At 41.9% G+C, this 17848-nt stretch overlaps 1 protein-coding gene across 4 annotated transcripts in view; it reads right to left on the bottom strand.

The window, feature by feature from the left end:
• MTUS2 (microtubule associated scaffold protein 2) overlaps positions 1-17848 on the bottom strand; it is a 679146-nt gene that overhangs the window by 432982 nt on the left and 228316 nt on the right. For all 4 annotated transcript variants that reach the window (XM_074387901.1, XM_039473210.2, XM_074387899.1 and 1 more), the window contains one exon: positions 1663-4109. In XM_074387901.1, coding sequence (XP_074244002.1) covers positions 1663-3897 — 2235 coding nt within the window. In that variant the 5' untranslated portion in view covers positions 3898-4109. The remainder of the gene's footprint in view (positions 1-1662; positions 4110-17848) is intronic.

The raw sequence follows: 17848 nt of genomic DNA on the forward strand, positions 1-17848 counted from the left end.
GAGACCATCCTGGCCAACATGGTGAAACCCTGTCTCTACCAAAAATACAAAAATTAGTGGGGCATGGCGGCAGGCACCTGTAACTCCAGCGACTATGGAGGCTGAGCAAGAGAATTGCTTGAACTAGGGAGGTGGAGGTTGCAGTGAGCCGAGATCACGCCACTGCACTCCAGCCTGATGACAGAGCGAGCCTCAGAGGGAAAACAACAAAACAAAACCAAACAAAACCAAACCAAACCAAACCAAACCAAACCAAACAAAACAAAACAAAACAAAACAAAACAAAACAAAACACCTGAGGGAGAGGGCCATCTGCAAAACTGGGAGAACATTCCAAACAGAGGGAGGTCCTAAAGCAGCAGAGTGAGAAAGGGAGAGTGGAAGTGGGGTGTGGGTAGCTGACAGAGCCCCAGTGAGCACATCCTAAAGGCTGAGCCATCCTGCTCCAGTTTGTGTTCCAAGCAACCTGGGCAGCCCTGGAGGATGTTACAGACAGGATGATCTCATCCTGCCTTACTGTTTTTTCCTTTGAGAAGGAGTCTCACTCTGTCGCCAGGCTGGAGTGCAGTGGTGCGATCTTGAACTCACTGCAACCTCCGCCTCCCAGGTTCAAATGATTCTCCTGCCTCAGCCTCCCGAGTAGCTGGTACTACAGGCACACACCGCCACGGTGATTTTTGTGATTTTAGTAGAGATGGGGTTTCACCATGTCAGCCAGGGTGGTCTCGATCTCTTAACCTCATGATCCACCCACCTCAGCTTCCCAAAGTGCTGGGATTATAGGTGTGAGCTACCGGGCCTGGCCCCTGCCTTAACTTTTAACTGATCACTGACTGCCACGAAGAGATTGCTTCAGGAGACAAATCTTAGTTATGAGGTCTCAAAGGATGACTCACCAGAGCTCCCCAGTACTCAAAAGGACAGCACAGTGCAGTCAAATGGCAAGGCCTGAGTGAGACTCTCAGGGCTCTCCTTCCTTCGTGGTAGGTGACTTAAAGCTCTCTATTTCTGTTTCTGCATCTATCCGGTGATTAAAAACTTCAATAACAACCCTCAGGGAATTACTGCAAGGATTAGTGAAGATTAACAGATCAAATGCTGTATTATATGAGCCCAATGCAGAGCTGGCCCTCAATTAAATGTTAGTTGTAATTATTATTTTTACTTTAAAGAAAGAGTCCATGCCTAACTTATAACTATTTTCTGCTCATTCACTGTTCTTCACATGTATGAATAAGAGATACTCCCAGGTAGAAAATACTCCCCATTGAAAAATGAGTCTGATCCATTTGAAGAATATACTAACTTGGCATTCTTTCTTCCTTTCACCTGGCTTATATTATATTATATTCCCTTATTTAAACATGGAAACCTATTTAATGTATATTCATCTAATTTCATATGAATTACTGCACGTGAAATTTAAAGGGATCTCCTTCAATATTGGGTATATCTTATTAAGATAATCAGACTCGTCTAGTTAAAATGGACTTTCCTCGAGACAATCTCCTCTAGTCAAAAGCTCCATTTCTCCACAAGTGTATCCATGAAAATCTGCAACTTGCTTAAAGTGGACGTTTTACTTTCACAACTCATTGAAAATACATCACACGTTTTAGAACAGTCAACTTACAGGCCATTATCACAATGACATTCTCTTACCTCCTGCAAAAACTTTTCACTCATTTGGCTGAAAGGATGTCCTGGGGGCTTGATCCCAGACACCATCAATCCGGAACTGAAGACCCTTGGCTTCTGCAGGTCTGGCTTGAATTTCTCATAGAGGTTGGCAGACGGCTTCAGGTCACCACTTGCCGCCTTCTCCTCGTGGGGAAGAGGCGTGGTACACGCGGGCGGGGCATATGGAAGCCCCATGGGAACCAGCGAGGCATCCACCTGGCCCAGGGCCTGGGGATTCCTCCTGATGTAGGTGATGATCTTGGGCCTCACATGCTTGGGCTTGGGCATAATGATGGGCTTGGTTTCTGTCCTCTCCTCTGTTTTTTCAACCTGATGGTTCTCCATTCCCTCCTGCGAGGAAACTGTGTCCTTGGAATGTGTGAAGACAGGCTTGGGGATCCCACTGGGGCAGGTGTTCTTGTCAGGCACTTTGGGGGATGTGTTCAACAAGCGTGCACTGTCAGTAGGGGGTGGGAGCACCAAGGGGGACCCCGCGTCCATACCAAACACGCGAACATCCTGAAAACTGCTACTGGGTGTTGTAGGCTGGTGGGTCATGTTCACAGTTGTCTCTGGGTGGAGGGGTGCTGCAATATTGAGAACTGAATCTGCTCTTGCTGAGGTGCTTTCAGTCTTAGCTGCGTTCTCTGGAAGGTTCCTGTTTTCAGCACCAGACGTGGTGATCTCTTTGCTTTCCCGTGCATCTGAGCTGCCACTTGGAGGATCCAGGGGCTCAGGCACCTCTGTCTTGCTCTCTCCAACAGAAGGACTGAGCGCCAAAACCGTAACACTGTCCTCGTTCCCATTGCCCAGCAGCCTTTCCTCCTCACTGACATCTGAGGGCTTGTTGCCAGTCTGATGAGTAGGAATAAAAGCCACATGACTGTCACCTGGTGAAAAGTTGCTAGATGTCCTTTCACCCAACTTCCCACCTGCACATGGTGAAATTTTGCCAGTGGGCTGATTATCGGCCCCACCTAAGGAAGCAGGGCCCTGTTTGGGGGTGCTGTGGAGAGAATCCGGCTCCCCTGGGTTGAGTCCTCCCTTCTCTTCACAGTTGCCTCTCCCCACCCCAAGGTGGTGGGGGTCACTGTTGGGCAGACGGCCAAGTGCATCGGTGGCTTCTGGGTGTGCTTCCCCACATGGCTCCTTTCCCTCCAAGACTGACAGATTCTCTTTCTTGTGACATCCCAGATACCCTTCCTGGGCTGCCTTTCCCTCCTGTTCAATCCTCCTGGGTGGAACATATTTCAGCTCCAGCTTAGCCTCTCCCTTTTCCTGACCCAGCTGTGCTTCTGGCTTACTTGGGATTTCCTTCGATGCTAAAGTCAAATTCAGGGCAGGCTCTGGATGGGTGGAACGTGATGTGTGCTCGCTGCACACATGCAATACCTGTACCCCCACTGTCTGGGTCTCTGAGGGGGCACTCTGCTTGGTTTCTGAGGTAGATGGTTTAAGATGACGCACACTCTTTCCCTCTGAGGTACTGTCAGTTGGAGGGAAAGCTGCCGGGCGAGCGTGGTCTGGCAATGTCTTCTGCGGCCCCTCCCCACCCCTAGGCACCTGACCCCATCCTTCCAGGGAGTCCAGGGGTGCAGGCTGCGGATGCTGCAGAGTCAGGCTCCCAGCTGCAGCGGCAGAGCTGCTTGCTCTTTCCAAAGAATGCCTCCTCAGTTCCTCATTGTCGAGGGTTTTTGCCAATTTATCCTTGGGAACATGCCGGGGAATGTCAGCATCCCGTTTAGCCAAAACGTCTAGACTGGCCTCACTCATCACATTCCTCCAACTCAACAGACTTGGTCCCTGAATACTCCGCGGGGTCTGCAGGCTATCTGTGCCTCTCTCCATTGTGTTCTCTTCATTGAGCTCCCTCTGAATAGCTGAAGAAAGTCTAAAATCTTTCAGGCTGGTGGAGCCAGTCTGAGATCCCTTCCCAAAGCCCTGAAGTTGGTGACATTCCTTATGGAAATGGGTACGGTTTTCTGGCTCACTGGAATTTGTATTTCCAATTTCATCCTCCAGGCCACATGTCTGAGACTCATCATGAGAGGATCTGACCTCCAACATGATTTGATTGGCATTCGTATCTCCCAGACTTAGGATATTCTCATTATTATTTCCCGCTGCATTTCTGTTGTCCCGCAGCTGAGTGTAACATGATTTCTTAGGAGCCACTGGGACGCTCATTGTCAACCGTTTGGTGGGGCTGCTTGCCATGCAGTCCTGCTTAATGGAAATGGGCTGCCTTCAAGCGGCAATCGGATTAATAGGAAATTCTCAAGCTACTGGTCCTCCCCTGACAACGTCACATTGCGACACTGCTTTGATCATTCTCAGAACAGCTTGAAAACCAAGCATTGTCTTGATATATAGCAGGAAGACTTATCTGCTAGGTTCCTGCTGAATGAGAGCCAATTAGTCCATGAGACCTGGAGAGAAATAAAAATATAGTCACATTAGATTGACAAATAGAACATCTCAGGAGAAAAAAAAAAGTGGTAAATACAGATTTATTCATCACTTCTATGCTATCGTTTCATTCACGCAATAGTTTTCTCAAAAACCTTTCTAACTGGGGCTCCTGCTGGCTAAATATGGACAAAAATTAAATATCATGCATGTGAAATCTTAAATCTAGATTTTAAACATCCACAAGTCTAGATTGATATTGATTGAAAAGGGTATGGAAGAAGTAAAGGCTCTTCTCTACAGAAGAGTATCAACAAATGTAGAAAAAAATTACAGAATTTGAAAAATCACTATTTTGTAATCACTAGATTAATAATTATCTTGCACAAGGGATGCCAAAGGTACAAACATTGGGTAAAAGATTGTTGGGGAGCAAGATATTTACAGATGCTTAAAGTATCTTCTCCCAGGCTACTTTATTTCTTACAAAAAGAAAAATTTATCTTTACAATGGAGAGATCTGGTAGACACATTAACCACATGATCAAATTTAACATCACTAGTAATGAAACTGACATTACAGACTCCTGATATTAGTTTTCAGGGCCACACATCACCTACACAGCAGTATTATAGACTCCTGATATTAGTTCTCAGGGCCACACATCACCTACACAGCAGTTAATGTTCAACCAAAATTTACTCCTGAGAAAATAATCAGACAAATTTAAGTTGAGGTAATGTATTACAAAATAACCGGCCTAACTGGTCCCCAAAAATGTCAGCAGAGCCTGGATTTTCAAAATATGTTAGCAACAAATATTATTAGGACAACTAGAGATTTAAATATGAACTGTATATAAAATATAGGTATTTCATAATTAATTTTTTGGGGTGTGTAACTGTGCTATAATTATGCCAGAGATTATTTTTGTTATTGAAATATACATGCTTTAGAATTCAAGGGTAGTATGTCATGATTTCTGTAATCATTCTCAAATGATTCAACCAAGAAAAACACGTGTCTGTATGTGTGTGTGCATGTGAAAAAGAGAAAGAGTAAAAGAGAGAGAAACTGGCAAAAGTCAACCACTTGAAAATCTAGGTAATAAATTCTATTATATCTGCAACTTTTCTATAGGTTTGAGATTTTCTAAAATAAAAACTTGGGGGAAACACTTTACTCTGGCCTTTGAGGCCTGCATGATCAGGCCCTGAACACCTTTCTGGCCTTGTCCCCACCTCACCTTCTGCTCTGCAGGCTGCAGCCACACTGACCTCATTCCTCACAGCACTGTATTCATTACTCCCTGACTCAGGGCCTTCGCACTTACTCTTCCATCTCAATGGAATGTGGAATCCTCCCCCAACCCCATCTTACAAGTCTTTTGCGTCCTTCAATATGCAGCATAACTAACACTTCCTCCAGGAAGCCTTCCTGACACACTAGGTCATCCTATGAGGATGAATTTGTAATATCCTATATTTCCATCTTGCAGAATTTAAAAAAAGGCTTTCAGATTTGCTAGACATGGAAAATAAATATTGCCTAATACCTGGCATACATATTAGGTACTTAGTATGTATTTGTAGCATGAATGAATGAATAAATGACCAAATAAATGATGAGGAAGATCAGTGTTATTTCTGCCCCCAATGAGTTTAAAATCTATATGGAATATGCTTTTCTGTTAAAGTAGACTCACAGATCAACACTAAACCATTACATTCGAGGTTGACACTGTTTCATCCAGTTCTATGGATTAGACACCGGGAATAGCGGAGTTTAACAGTACCAAGGTTCTGCCCCATCACCAATTCTCCCAAAGGAGACTCAAAGCCCTTCACACTTTCCTCCTCATTCATCAAGAATGTGCAAGCACACATGCACACCACACAGGAGGCTGCTGTTAGGTTTCTCCTGAAACAGGTCACATGGCAACGTGGCCACCCACCTGTTTTCCCTTCATCATTGTTAATATGTTGCTTCATATATTAAAAAGAAAATGAGGACTGGGCACAGTGGCTCACACGTGTAATCCCAACACTTTGGGAGCCTGAGGTGGGAAGATCACTGGAGGCCAGGAGGCCAGGAGTCCAAGGCCAGCCAGCTTTGGCAACATAGCAAGACCTTATCTCTATTTAACAAAATGTATATGTTATAAAGCAAAATAACATAACACCTGACAGCCCATCACCCAACCCAAAAACATCTTGCAGCCACCCTCCTGCTCCTCCTTACTGGAGCCCTGTAGGTTTCCAACTAAACTTTTTACCTAACAACCTACCATGAGCATCCCTGAACACTTAGCTGATAGAGCCCTCTTTTCTTCTCCATCTATACATAAGCAGGTAAACTTTTTTATGTGCATAAGATTATTTCCTATAAGCTGGTTTTTGTTCAGTTTTTAAAAATTTGCCTCTTCTACCCCACACCCCAAGACACATTAACATCTAAATTTTTCCATTTCTTTCCTCATGTTTGTATGATCATGGGAAAACACACGGTCATACATGTGCACGTGCCCTTTCATTTCCCTACCACACTGCTCTTCTGTTCTTTCCACGACTTGCTCACTGTCCTCATTCTCCCCGCTCTCATGCTCTTTTTCTTCTTCTCCGCCTTCTCCTTCCAGACTTACTTTTAGTAAGCCAGCAGCACACCTGGTACAGCCTGACCTCAATATAGCCCTCTACCAAGCTGTTGATACCCTGATTCCAGTCTTCGTGTCCCGCCACAGAGGGGAGTCTCAGCAAACCCTGGTTTGTTTATTCCATTTTAAAAGTGTTTCCCTCGAAGATACACATGTTCTCTAAGAACAACTACAAAAAGCATATAGGCAAATCAATACGACTGTGGTTTAAAAGAATGCTGTGCTCTCTGGGTTGAGAAACAGGTATCCTGAAAAGTCAAGTCAGGCAAGAAAGTTCATAAATATAGGCCATCCACAGAAGAGAAGCGCCTCCAATTCTCCGTGGGCAGAAGTATAAATATGTAGCTAAGAGCCCTGATTGGTTTGAACTGCCAAGGCTGGGAGAAGGAAGGAAACTTTGCTCGGCAGAGACAAAAGCAAAGGATCAAAGTCCACAACTCATAACATGATTATAAGAAAGTGACAAAGAAGTGTAAAACCAATGTCATGCTAGAAAGTTATATTTTAATTTTTAAGGAATAACATCATAAATGTTCTTCATCTTTGTCAGTAAACAATAACTGGTACTCACTGGTAAGGGGACAGAAAGAAAGCTGGAACCTCCCAGGGGCCCAGTATTTTCTCAGCAGTTATACAAATCTGTTTAAAAAAAATTTACATAGGATCTCGTTCTTTTGCCCAGGCTAGAGTGCAGCAGGACATTCATAGCTCACTACAGTGGTGAACTCCTGGGCTCAAGAGATCCTCTTGGGTTAGCCTCCCAAGTAGCTGGGACTACAGGTACACATTTTCACACCTGGCTATTTTTTAAGTTTTTTGTAAAGACAAAGTCTCACTATATTGAACAGACTGGTCTCAAGCTCCTGGCCTCAAGTGATCCTCCCACATTGGCCTTCCAAAGTACCAGGACTATAGGCATGAGCCACAGCACCTGGCCTAAAATTTAATTTTAAATTAAAATTATACAATTACGAGTCTTTAATATTCAATTTTAATTTAAGTTAGACTGCCTAATATTTATAGCAAGCCTCCAGAGACAGGTCTTCACATCCCCTTGCTTTTTTATTTTTCCACCTCCTGGTAAGAAAATGAAAGCATAGAGAAGGTAACATTCCCAAGGTCACACAGCTCATGAGGGGCAGAGCTGGGACAGATGGAAAGTAGATGCTGTCAAGAAGAAAAGCTGCCATGAATGGAATCATAGAACACACAGGAAGAACAAAAGGAAAACATGCTATTGTAAGAACAAGAATAGGAAAAAAAAAAAAAAAAAAAAAAAAAAAAAAAAAAAAAAAAAAAAAAAAAAAAAAAAAAAAAAACAGAAACCAACACGTGGAAATTCACACAAGAAGCTAAAGCAGTTGCTAAAGGAGAAGCAATAAAACTTTCTTCAATTATATGAGGCAAAATTATGCACAGGAAGTCAGGTTTCCTGCTTCTCTCCTCCTCATGAGGCTTCGCAGCCACAAAGTAAACATAAACACGCATTTCTTTCTGGATCTAAATTTCAATCCAACACCCTCTACTAAGATAAACGTTTTCACAGAACATATAACATGATTATAAAAGTTCAAACTCATAATACAGGACTGTATGTGATTAAATAAAATATGCAAATAGGTCAACCAACAGTACAAACTCCCAGTTGAGGTACACTTTCCCATGGTGAGGGATGTAACTTTCATATGCTCCAGTTATATTATTATAAAATTAAGAAAAAAAAATTTTTTTAAGAAAAATAAATAAAATTAAGAATGATGGCCTTAGAGGTAAGTGATATTTTATCCTGAAAAAAAGATCCATTAGTTAAGTACTAGGTTTAAAGGGAATGTAAAGATCTAGGCTTATAACCTACTTGATGCTTAATAGTCTTCTAAGTGGCTTCCCCTGGTTCCAGGGCCAGAAAATTCACCACTCTTCTGGCCAGGGCGTCTGGTGGCCAAGTCCTGCCTCCCTAGAGCAGAACGAGGCAATTCTTCCACCAGATGACCTTTCAAGTATTTATAGAGAGCTATATGCTCCCTTCCTCCCAAAACCTATTCCACTCCTTGTCAACAAACTCAGATTGTCCCAACTGTGGGATGACCTTTGGAAAACTCCCACCAACCAAACAGCTTTCCTCTAAGTACACACAGCAGGGAACCTCAAGTCCCTCCTAAAAGGGGTACCCAGAGCTATGCGCAATACTTTAGTTCTAACTGCATCATCTAGAGCAGGCGTCCCCAAACTTTTTACACAGGGGGCCAGTTCACTGTCCCTCAGACCGTTGGAGGGCCGCCACATACTGTGCTCCTCTCACTGACCACCAATGAAAGAGGTGCCCCTTCCTGAAGTGCGGCGGGGGGGCCAGATAAATGGCCTCAGGGGGCCGCATGCGGCCCGCGGGCCGCAGTTTGGGGATGCCTGATATAAGTTATCCTAAACTCCACTGACTCTATCCCTGCCATTTGTAACTGGCTTTAGCACCCATGGGTGGGACCATAAAAATATACTTCTCAAACTTCATCTTGCGGGTCTTGATGCACTGTTCTATAGTTTTAAAACTTGTGGAGCGCATCCTTAATTTTTCATCCAAAATACTTGCAATCCATTCTTGTTTTTATACCATCGTTGAAGAGGTAAGAGTTTCTTCTACATTATCATTCACTGATAAATCACTCATTGGTGTCATTCATTGACACCAACATTAGCAGAACACAGCAGGGAACAAAACAGCAGCCCTGGTGCAGCAGGGATGTGACCCGACAATGCTTCCACAATGCTCCTCATCTCATCAGCACTCCTCAGGTACCCCTCTGCCTGCCAGTCCCTGCAGCCACTGTGTGTGCCCCCATCTTGTCCACAAGAGCATAAGAAACTTTGTCAATCATGATGCTGAAATGTTAGTAATTACAATTTTGTCACTCATGAAAAAGAAAGAAAATGGAAGTGAAGAAAGACAAGAAAATAAGGCTGAAGTACCATGACAGGTCCTACACAGTAACCTACAATTGTGTAAGGAACACTGCTTATTTGTCTTAGTACTCGTAACTCACCAATTACCAATGCTTTATAAAACCTAACATGGGCTCAGCATCACGGTTACTAGCATCAAGCCAGAGTACCACATGCTCTCCTTGCTCCAAAACAAAATTGTCTCCGCCCATCTTTCACAATCAAGCACATTTTCAGCTCTCCTGAGCTCACAATCTCTGATAATGGTTTGACCATCTCATCTAGAACTTTTTCAATTGAATGCATACTCTTTTTTTTTTTTTTTGGAGACAGAGTCTCATTGTATCACCCAGGCTGGAGTGCAGTGGCATGATCTCAGCTCACTGCAACCTCCACCTTCTGGGCTCAAGTAATTCTCCTACCTCAGCCCCCCGAGTAGCTGGGATTACAGGCACATGCCACCACGTCCAGTTAATTTTTGTATTTTAGTAGAGCTGGAGCTTCACTTTGTTGGCCAGGCTAGTCTCAAACTCCCAATCAGGTGATCTGCCTGCCTCAGTCTCCCAAAGTGCTGAGATTACAGGTGTGAGCCACAATGCCCAGTCAAATGCACATACATTTCTAAATCATGAAATGAAATGATAGCATCTAGACACACATGCAGAATTCCTTCATCCATTTTAGGCTGTGATTTCTGGTATCCTGTGTTTGCTTTGTCCAACACAGCATTGAAGGTACTCTTGAATGAAGGGAAACTCTGGATCCACCAAGGTGCCCTCCAAGAATATCACCCTGAGTGGCCCAGCCAAATGACAGACTAAAGCAATACTTCTCAGCTTGACATTCAAGGTCCTGGGCCTACATGCTTCCAGATTTAATCCTCCTTACTCTTCTCCTTAAAATACATCTGCCCCATAAAATCATCTTCCGGTCCAAGAGCTCCATGCTCTAAGCATCAAAGTCCAGCTCAAAAACTTCCTTCTTCATGAAACCTGTCCTAAATTCTCTCCTCTCCTCCTTTCCCCTACTGAAAAAGTGGAGGTGGAACAAGATATTGTCTCTCTGTGTCCTGAATTCACAGATCTTTCCTTCTGGAACTGTCAAACCATGCTTTTTTATTTCTTATTATACTTTAAGTTCTGGAGTACATGTGCAGATCTTGCAGGATCGTTGCATAGGTACACACATGCCGTGGTGGTTTGCTGCCTCCATCCCCTCCATCACCTACATCAGGCATTTCTTCCTATGTTATCCCTCTGCAACCTCCCCACCCCCAACTATCCCTCCCCTAGCCCCCCAACAGACCCCAGTGTGTGATGCTCCCCTCCTTGTGTCCATGTGTTCTCACTGTTCAAAACCCACCTATGAGTGAGAACATGCAGTGTTTGGTTTTCTGTTCTTGTGTCAGTTTGCTGAGAATGATGGTTTCTAGATTCATCCATGTCCCTACAAAGGACATAACTCATCTTTGTTATGGCTGCATAGTATTCCATGATATATATATATGCCACATTTTCTTTATTCAGTCTATCATTAATGAGCATTTGGGTTGGTTCCAGGTCTTTGCTATTGTAAACAGTGCCACAATGAACATATGCGTGCATGTGTCTTTATAACAGAACAATTTATAATCCTTTGGGTATATATCGAGTAATGGGATTGCTGGGTCAAATGACAATATAAACCCAAAATTCAAGAGTAAATGTAATAATGCAAGAAAATACAAAATCCTAGCTTCGAAATTTTAGTTGACATCTCTGAGTATATATTCAGTGCCTATAGTGTTTTGCCACATTTAACAGGATAATTGTATATGTAGTTACATATTTATGTACAAGTCAGTATGTTCACACGAAAGTCTCCTGGTAATAATACTTCCATGTTTTCTTCAGTTGTAATTACTTAAGAATATTCAGGTTCTTGGTCTTATTTCATAATGTTGGGCACATTTACTCTCAACAGGCACAATTCTAGATAGTCTAACACTTGATGCTCGGCAGACTAAATGAACCTTACAAGTACAGTGTCCTTACAATATGGTTAAAAACTGAATTATTGGTTGGGAGATGTTAAATATGTATGTTCAGGGACTCTGCAGCTATCTATGGTGTCACATAACATAAAATACAATAGCTCTCTGGAGCCTGCTTTGCTCTCTTTATCTTATGTACATAACATTGATACCACATCACATTTTATTCTAATATATAAACAGGACTGTGTTCAGAATATCGTTTTTATTGAGGTAGCAGAGGCTATTTTATTTTTATTTTACCATGAGTAGAAAGAGTAAAGAAGAATATATACATAAATGAAATGCTGCTATTTCCCCTCTACAGAGGACCAGGAAAGGAGTTAATGGTTTTTCATAGTTTAGACCAAGGTGATATTTAAACAAAATATTATGTTCATTGATATTTAAAATCTCCCCCAATAAAAACGCTGCGTGTTTCTCCAAAAGAAGTTTCACTCACATTGGCCGACAAAAAGCATTTCAGGCATATCCTTAAAAAAAAAAAAAAGGGCATTCATTCCTTGCCTATTGTGCTTAATGTTTATTTTGTTTTGCTTTTGTCTTGGATGATTTTTTTCCAAAGTGGAACCAGTTACATTGCCAATTATAAAAGAAATTAATCTTCATTATATATTTTTTAAAAAGTAAAAATATTTGAAAATTCTCTAACCTCACCCCAATAAATACAATTTAATGTGTAGTATTTTTAATTTTTTATTTTTGCACACATGGAATGAGTTCTATAACCCCAATTTTTCACTTTGCATGCCATGTGCTGCTTCCCAGATAAATACATGTAGTAAATATTTTATCATGTTTAGTTATCAATTGTACTATAATCTATTCACCAATTCTCCTTATTGTCAGAGTTTAGGTTGCCTTCAATTTTTGTATTGTTAAATAACTTTTCACAGAAAATCAGTGAACGAACAACTTTATGGCACCCTTTACTTTCTTCAGATACATTCCTAAAGGCAGAGTCCCTGTGTTAAAGGGTATGCACATTTGCATCTTCATACAGAACTCTAAGCTCCCACATAGGTTTTTGTTTCATTTGCAGGTGCTTCTCCAGCGCCTAGCAGGGCCTGGCACTGACTGAGCACTCTGTAATTATTCGTTGAATAAATACCTACTACCCTCAAAAGAAAAACATGCCACGCTTCATTCCTCCATTTCCCCACTGCCTGCTCCATCCCTTTCCTTGAAAAACTCTTCCATGGGATACAATCCAAGATGGCCAAATAGGAACAGCTCTGGAGTGCAGTTCCCAGTGAGAATACAGAGGGTGAGAGGTCACCGCATTTCCAAACCCACATTTCCAAACAAGTTTTTACTGTCCAGTTTTTGCTGACCAGAAGATTCCTGGGCAGAAAAGCAACACAAGTCTCCAGCATGGCTGTTTCAGCTGGTGTAGTGGGTCTCCACACAAAAACTCACAGAAATCTGGGTGACCATTTCAACTGGTACCTGGAACACCTGGGAGGCAGAGCCGTCCATTCAACTGAAAAAATGGGGGCTGAAACAGAGAGCCAGGTGATCTGCCTTGGCAGGTCCCACCCCCACAAAAACCAGCACTCTGAAATGCTTTGGACTGAGAGTTTCACAGAAAGCACAGCTGCATACCTGGGATGGTCCAGCTCTGTGGGGGAAGGGTGTCTGCCATTACAGAGGCAGTCTGCCATTACTAAGGCAGTCCACCATTACTGAGGCAGACTGCCATTACTGCAGCAGTTCTAACTATACCTCTATAAACAAACCCACAAGGGAGTTCACACAGCAGCTGGGCAGAGCCCACGGCAGCTCAGCAACACCTCTGCTGGCAGACTATGACTAGGCTACCTCCTTGCTGGGCAGCGCAGCTCTGAAAAAAGGCAGCAGCACATCAGGAACTTATAAATAAGGCCCCACCATCCCAGGACAGAGCACCTGGGAAAAAAGGCAGTTAAGAGTTCCGCTGCAGCAGACTTAAACATACCTGCCCAGCAGCTCTGAACGGAACAATAGAGCTTACAGCTCAGCACTTGAGCTCCTATAGGGGATACACTGTCTTCTCAAGCAGTTCCCCAACCCCCATATATCCAAAGAGATACCTCATAAAGGAGAGCTCAGGCTGACATCTGGCAGGTATCCTTCTGGTACAAAGATACCAGAAGAAGAAACTGGCATCAACCCTTACTGTTCTGCAGCCACTGCAGGTGATCCCCAGGAAAGCAGGGTCTAGAGTAGACCTCCAGCAGTCCTACAGCTGAGTGGCCTGTTAGGAGGAAAACTAAAAAACAGAAAGAAATAACTTCATCGTGAACAAAAAGGATATCCACTCAGAGACTCCATTTGAAAGTCACCAACTACAAAGACCACAGGTAGACAAATGCATAAAGATGGGAAGAAACCAGTGCAAAAAGGATGAAAACACCCAAAACCAGAACACCTCTCCTCCTCCAAGGAATCACAACTCATCACCAGCAAGGGAACAATGATGGATGTAGAATGAGTGTGATGAACTGACAGAAACAGGCTTCAGAAAGTGAGTAATAACAAACTTCTCTGAGCTAAAATAACATGTTTTAACCTAATGCAAAGAAACTAAGAACCTTGAAAAAAGGTTTGATTAAATGCTAACGAGAATAAACAGCTTAAGAGAGGAATATAAATGAATTGATGGAGCTGAAAAACACAACACGAAAACTTCACGAAGCATACACAAGTTTCAATAGCCAAATTGACCAAGCAGAAGAAAGGATACCAGAGATTGAAGATCAACTCAATGAAATAAAATAAGAAGGCAAGATTAGAGAAAAAATAGTGAAAACAAATTAACAAAGCCTCCAAGAAACATGGGATTATGTGAAAAAACCTAATCTACGTTTGATAGGTGTACCTGAATGTGACAGAGAGAATGAATCCAAGCTGGAAGACACTCTTCAGCATATCATCCAGGAGAACTTTCCCAACCTAGCAAGGCAGGCCAACATTCAAGTCCAGGAAATAGAGAGAACACCACAAAGATATCCCTCAAGAAGAGCAACCCCAAGGCACATAATTATCAGATTCACCAGGGCTGAAATGAAGAAAAAAATGCTAAGGGCAGCCAGAGAAAAAGGTCAGGTTACCCAAAAAGGGAAGCCCATCAGACTCACAGCAGATCTTTCAGCAGAAACCCTACAAGCCAGAAGAGAGTAGGGGCCAATATTCAACATCCTTAAAGAAAAGAACTTTCAAGCTAGAATTTCATATCCAGCCAAACTAAGCTTAATAAGCAAAGGAGAAATAAAATCCTTTACGGACAAGCAATTGCTCAAAGATTTCATCACCACCAGGCCTGCCTTACAAGAGCTCCTGAAAGAAGTACTAAACATAGAAAGGAACAATGAGTACCAGCCACTCCAAAAACATACCAAATGGTAAAGAGTATTGACACAATGAAGAAACTGCATCAACTAATGGGCAAAACAACCAGCTAGCATCAAAATGGCAGGATCAGATTCACACATAACAATATTAACCTTAAATGTAAATGGACTAAATGCGCTAATCAAAAGATACAGACTAGCAAATTGGATAAAAATTCAAAACCCATTGGTGTGCTGTATCCAGGAAGCCCATCTCACATGCAAGGATACACACAGGCTCAAAATAAAAGGATGGAGAAAGACTTCCCAAGTAAATGGAGTGAAAAAAAAAAAAAAGTACGAGCTGCAATCCTATTCCCAATAAAAGACTTTAAACCAACAAAGATCAAAAGAGACCAAGAAGGCCATAACATAATGGTAAAAGATCAATGCAACAAGAAGAGCTAATAATCCTAAATATATACACACCAATACAGGAGCATCTAGACACGTAAGTCAAGTCCTTAACGACCTACAAAGAGACATAGACTCCCACACAATAATAGTGGGAGCCTTTAACCCTCCACTGTCAATATTAGACAGATCAACGAGACAGAAAATTAACAAGGAAATCCAAGATTTTAATGCAGATCTGGACCAAGCAAACCTGACATTTACAGAATGCTCTATCCCAAATCCAAAGAATATACATTCTTCTCAGCACCACATCACACCTACTTTAAAATCAACCACATAATTGGAAGTAAATCACTCCTAAGCAAATGCAAAAGAATGGAAAACATAAAACAAACAGTCTCTCAGACCACAGTGCAAAAAAATTAGAACTCAGAACTAAGAAACTAACTCAGAACTGCACAACTTCATAAAACTGAACAACTGACTCCTGAATGTCACTGGATAAACAATGAAATGAAGGTAGAAATAACGATGTTCTCCAAAATCAACAAGAATGAAGACACAACGTACCAGAATCTCTGGGACACATTTAAAGCAGTGTCCAGAAGGAAATTTATAGCAATAAATACCCACATGAGAAGCGAGGAAAGATCTAAAATCAACAACTTATCATCAAAATTGAAAGAGCTAGAGGAGTAAAATCAAAAAACTCAAAAGCTAGCAGAAGACAAGAAATAACTAAGATCAGAGGAGAAGTGAAGGAGATAGAGACACAAAAAAGCCCTTCCAAAAATCAATAAATCCAGAAGCTGGCTTTTTGAAAAGATCAACAAAATAGACAGAACACTAGCCAGATTAATAAAAAAGAAAAGAGAGAAGAATCAATTAAATGCAATAAAAAACGATAAAGGAAATATCACCACTGATTCCATAGAAATACAAACTACCATCAGAGATTACTACAAACAACTCTATGCACATAAACCAGTAAGCCTGAAAGAAATCCATAAATTCCTGAACACTTGTACACTCCCAAGCCTAAACCAGGAAGAAGCTGAAACCCTAATAGACCAATAACAAGGGTTGAAGTTGAGGCAGCAATTAATAGCCTACCAAGCACAAAAAGCCCAGGTCCAGATGGGTTCACAGCCAAATTCTACCAGACATACCAAGAGGAAATGGTACTACTCCTTCTGAAACTATTCGAACCAATCCAAAAAGAGGGAATCCTTCCCAAATCATTTTATGAGACCACCATCATCCTGATACTAAAACCCAGCAGAGACCCAACAACAACAACAACAACAACAACAGAAACAAAAACTTCAGGCCAATATCCATGATGAACATCAATGCAAAAATCTTCAATAAAATACTGGCAACCCAAATGCAACAGCACATCAAAAAGCTTATTCATCACAATCAAGTAGGCTTCATCCTGGGGGTCCAAGGCTGGTTCAACATACACAAGTCCATAAACATAATTCACCACATAAACAGAACCAAAGACAAAAACCACATGATTATCTCAATAGATGCAGAGATGGCCTTCAACAAAATTCAACAGCCCTTTATGCTAAAAACTCTCAATAAACTAGGTATCAATGGAATGTATCTCAAAATAATAAAAGCTATTTATGACAAACCCACACCCAATATCATACTGAATGGGCAAAAACTGAAAGCATTCCCTTTGAAATCTGGCACTAGACCAGGATGCCCTCTCTTACCACTCCTATTCAATATAGTATGGGAAGTTCTTGCCCAAGCAATCAGGCAAGAAAAAGAAATAAAGGGTATTCAATTAGGAAAGGAGGAAGTCACACTGTCTCTATTTGCAGATGACATGATTGTATATTTAGAAGATCCCATTGTCTCAGCCCAAAATCTCCTGAAACTGATAAGCAACTTCAGCAGTCTCAGCATACAAAATCAATGTGCAGAAATCACAAGCATTCCTATACACCAATAACAGACTTAAAGAGAACCAAATCAAGATGGAACTCCCATTCACAATTGCTACAAAGAGAATAAAATATCTAGGAGTAAAACTAACAAAGGATATGAAGGACCTCTTCAAGGAGAACTACAAACCACTGCTCGAGGAAATAAGAGAGGACAAAAACAGATGGAAACACATTCCATGTTCATGGTTAGGAAGAATCAATATTGTGAAAATGGCCATAGTGCCCAAAGTAATCTATAGATTCAATGCTATCCCCCATCAAGCTACCTATGACTCTCTTCACAGAACTGGAAAAAAACCACCTTAAACTTCATATGGAACCAAAAGAGAGCCCGCATAGTCAAGTCAATCCTAAGCAAAAAGAACAAAGCTGGAGGCATCACGCTACCTGACTTCAAACAATGCTAGAAGGCTACAGTAATCAAAACAGCATGGTACTGGTATC

Source organism: Saimiri boliviensis, chromosome 16 (genome assembly GCF_048565385.1).
Source record: "Saimiri boliviensis isolate mSaiBol1 chromosome 16, mSaiBol1.pri, whole genome shotgun sequence".
NCBI lineage: Eukaryota > Metazoa > Chordata > Mammalia > Primates > Cebidae > Saimiri > Saimiri boliviensis.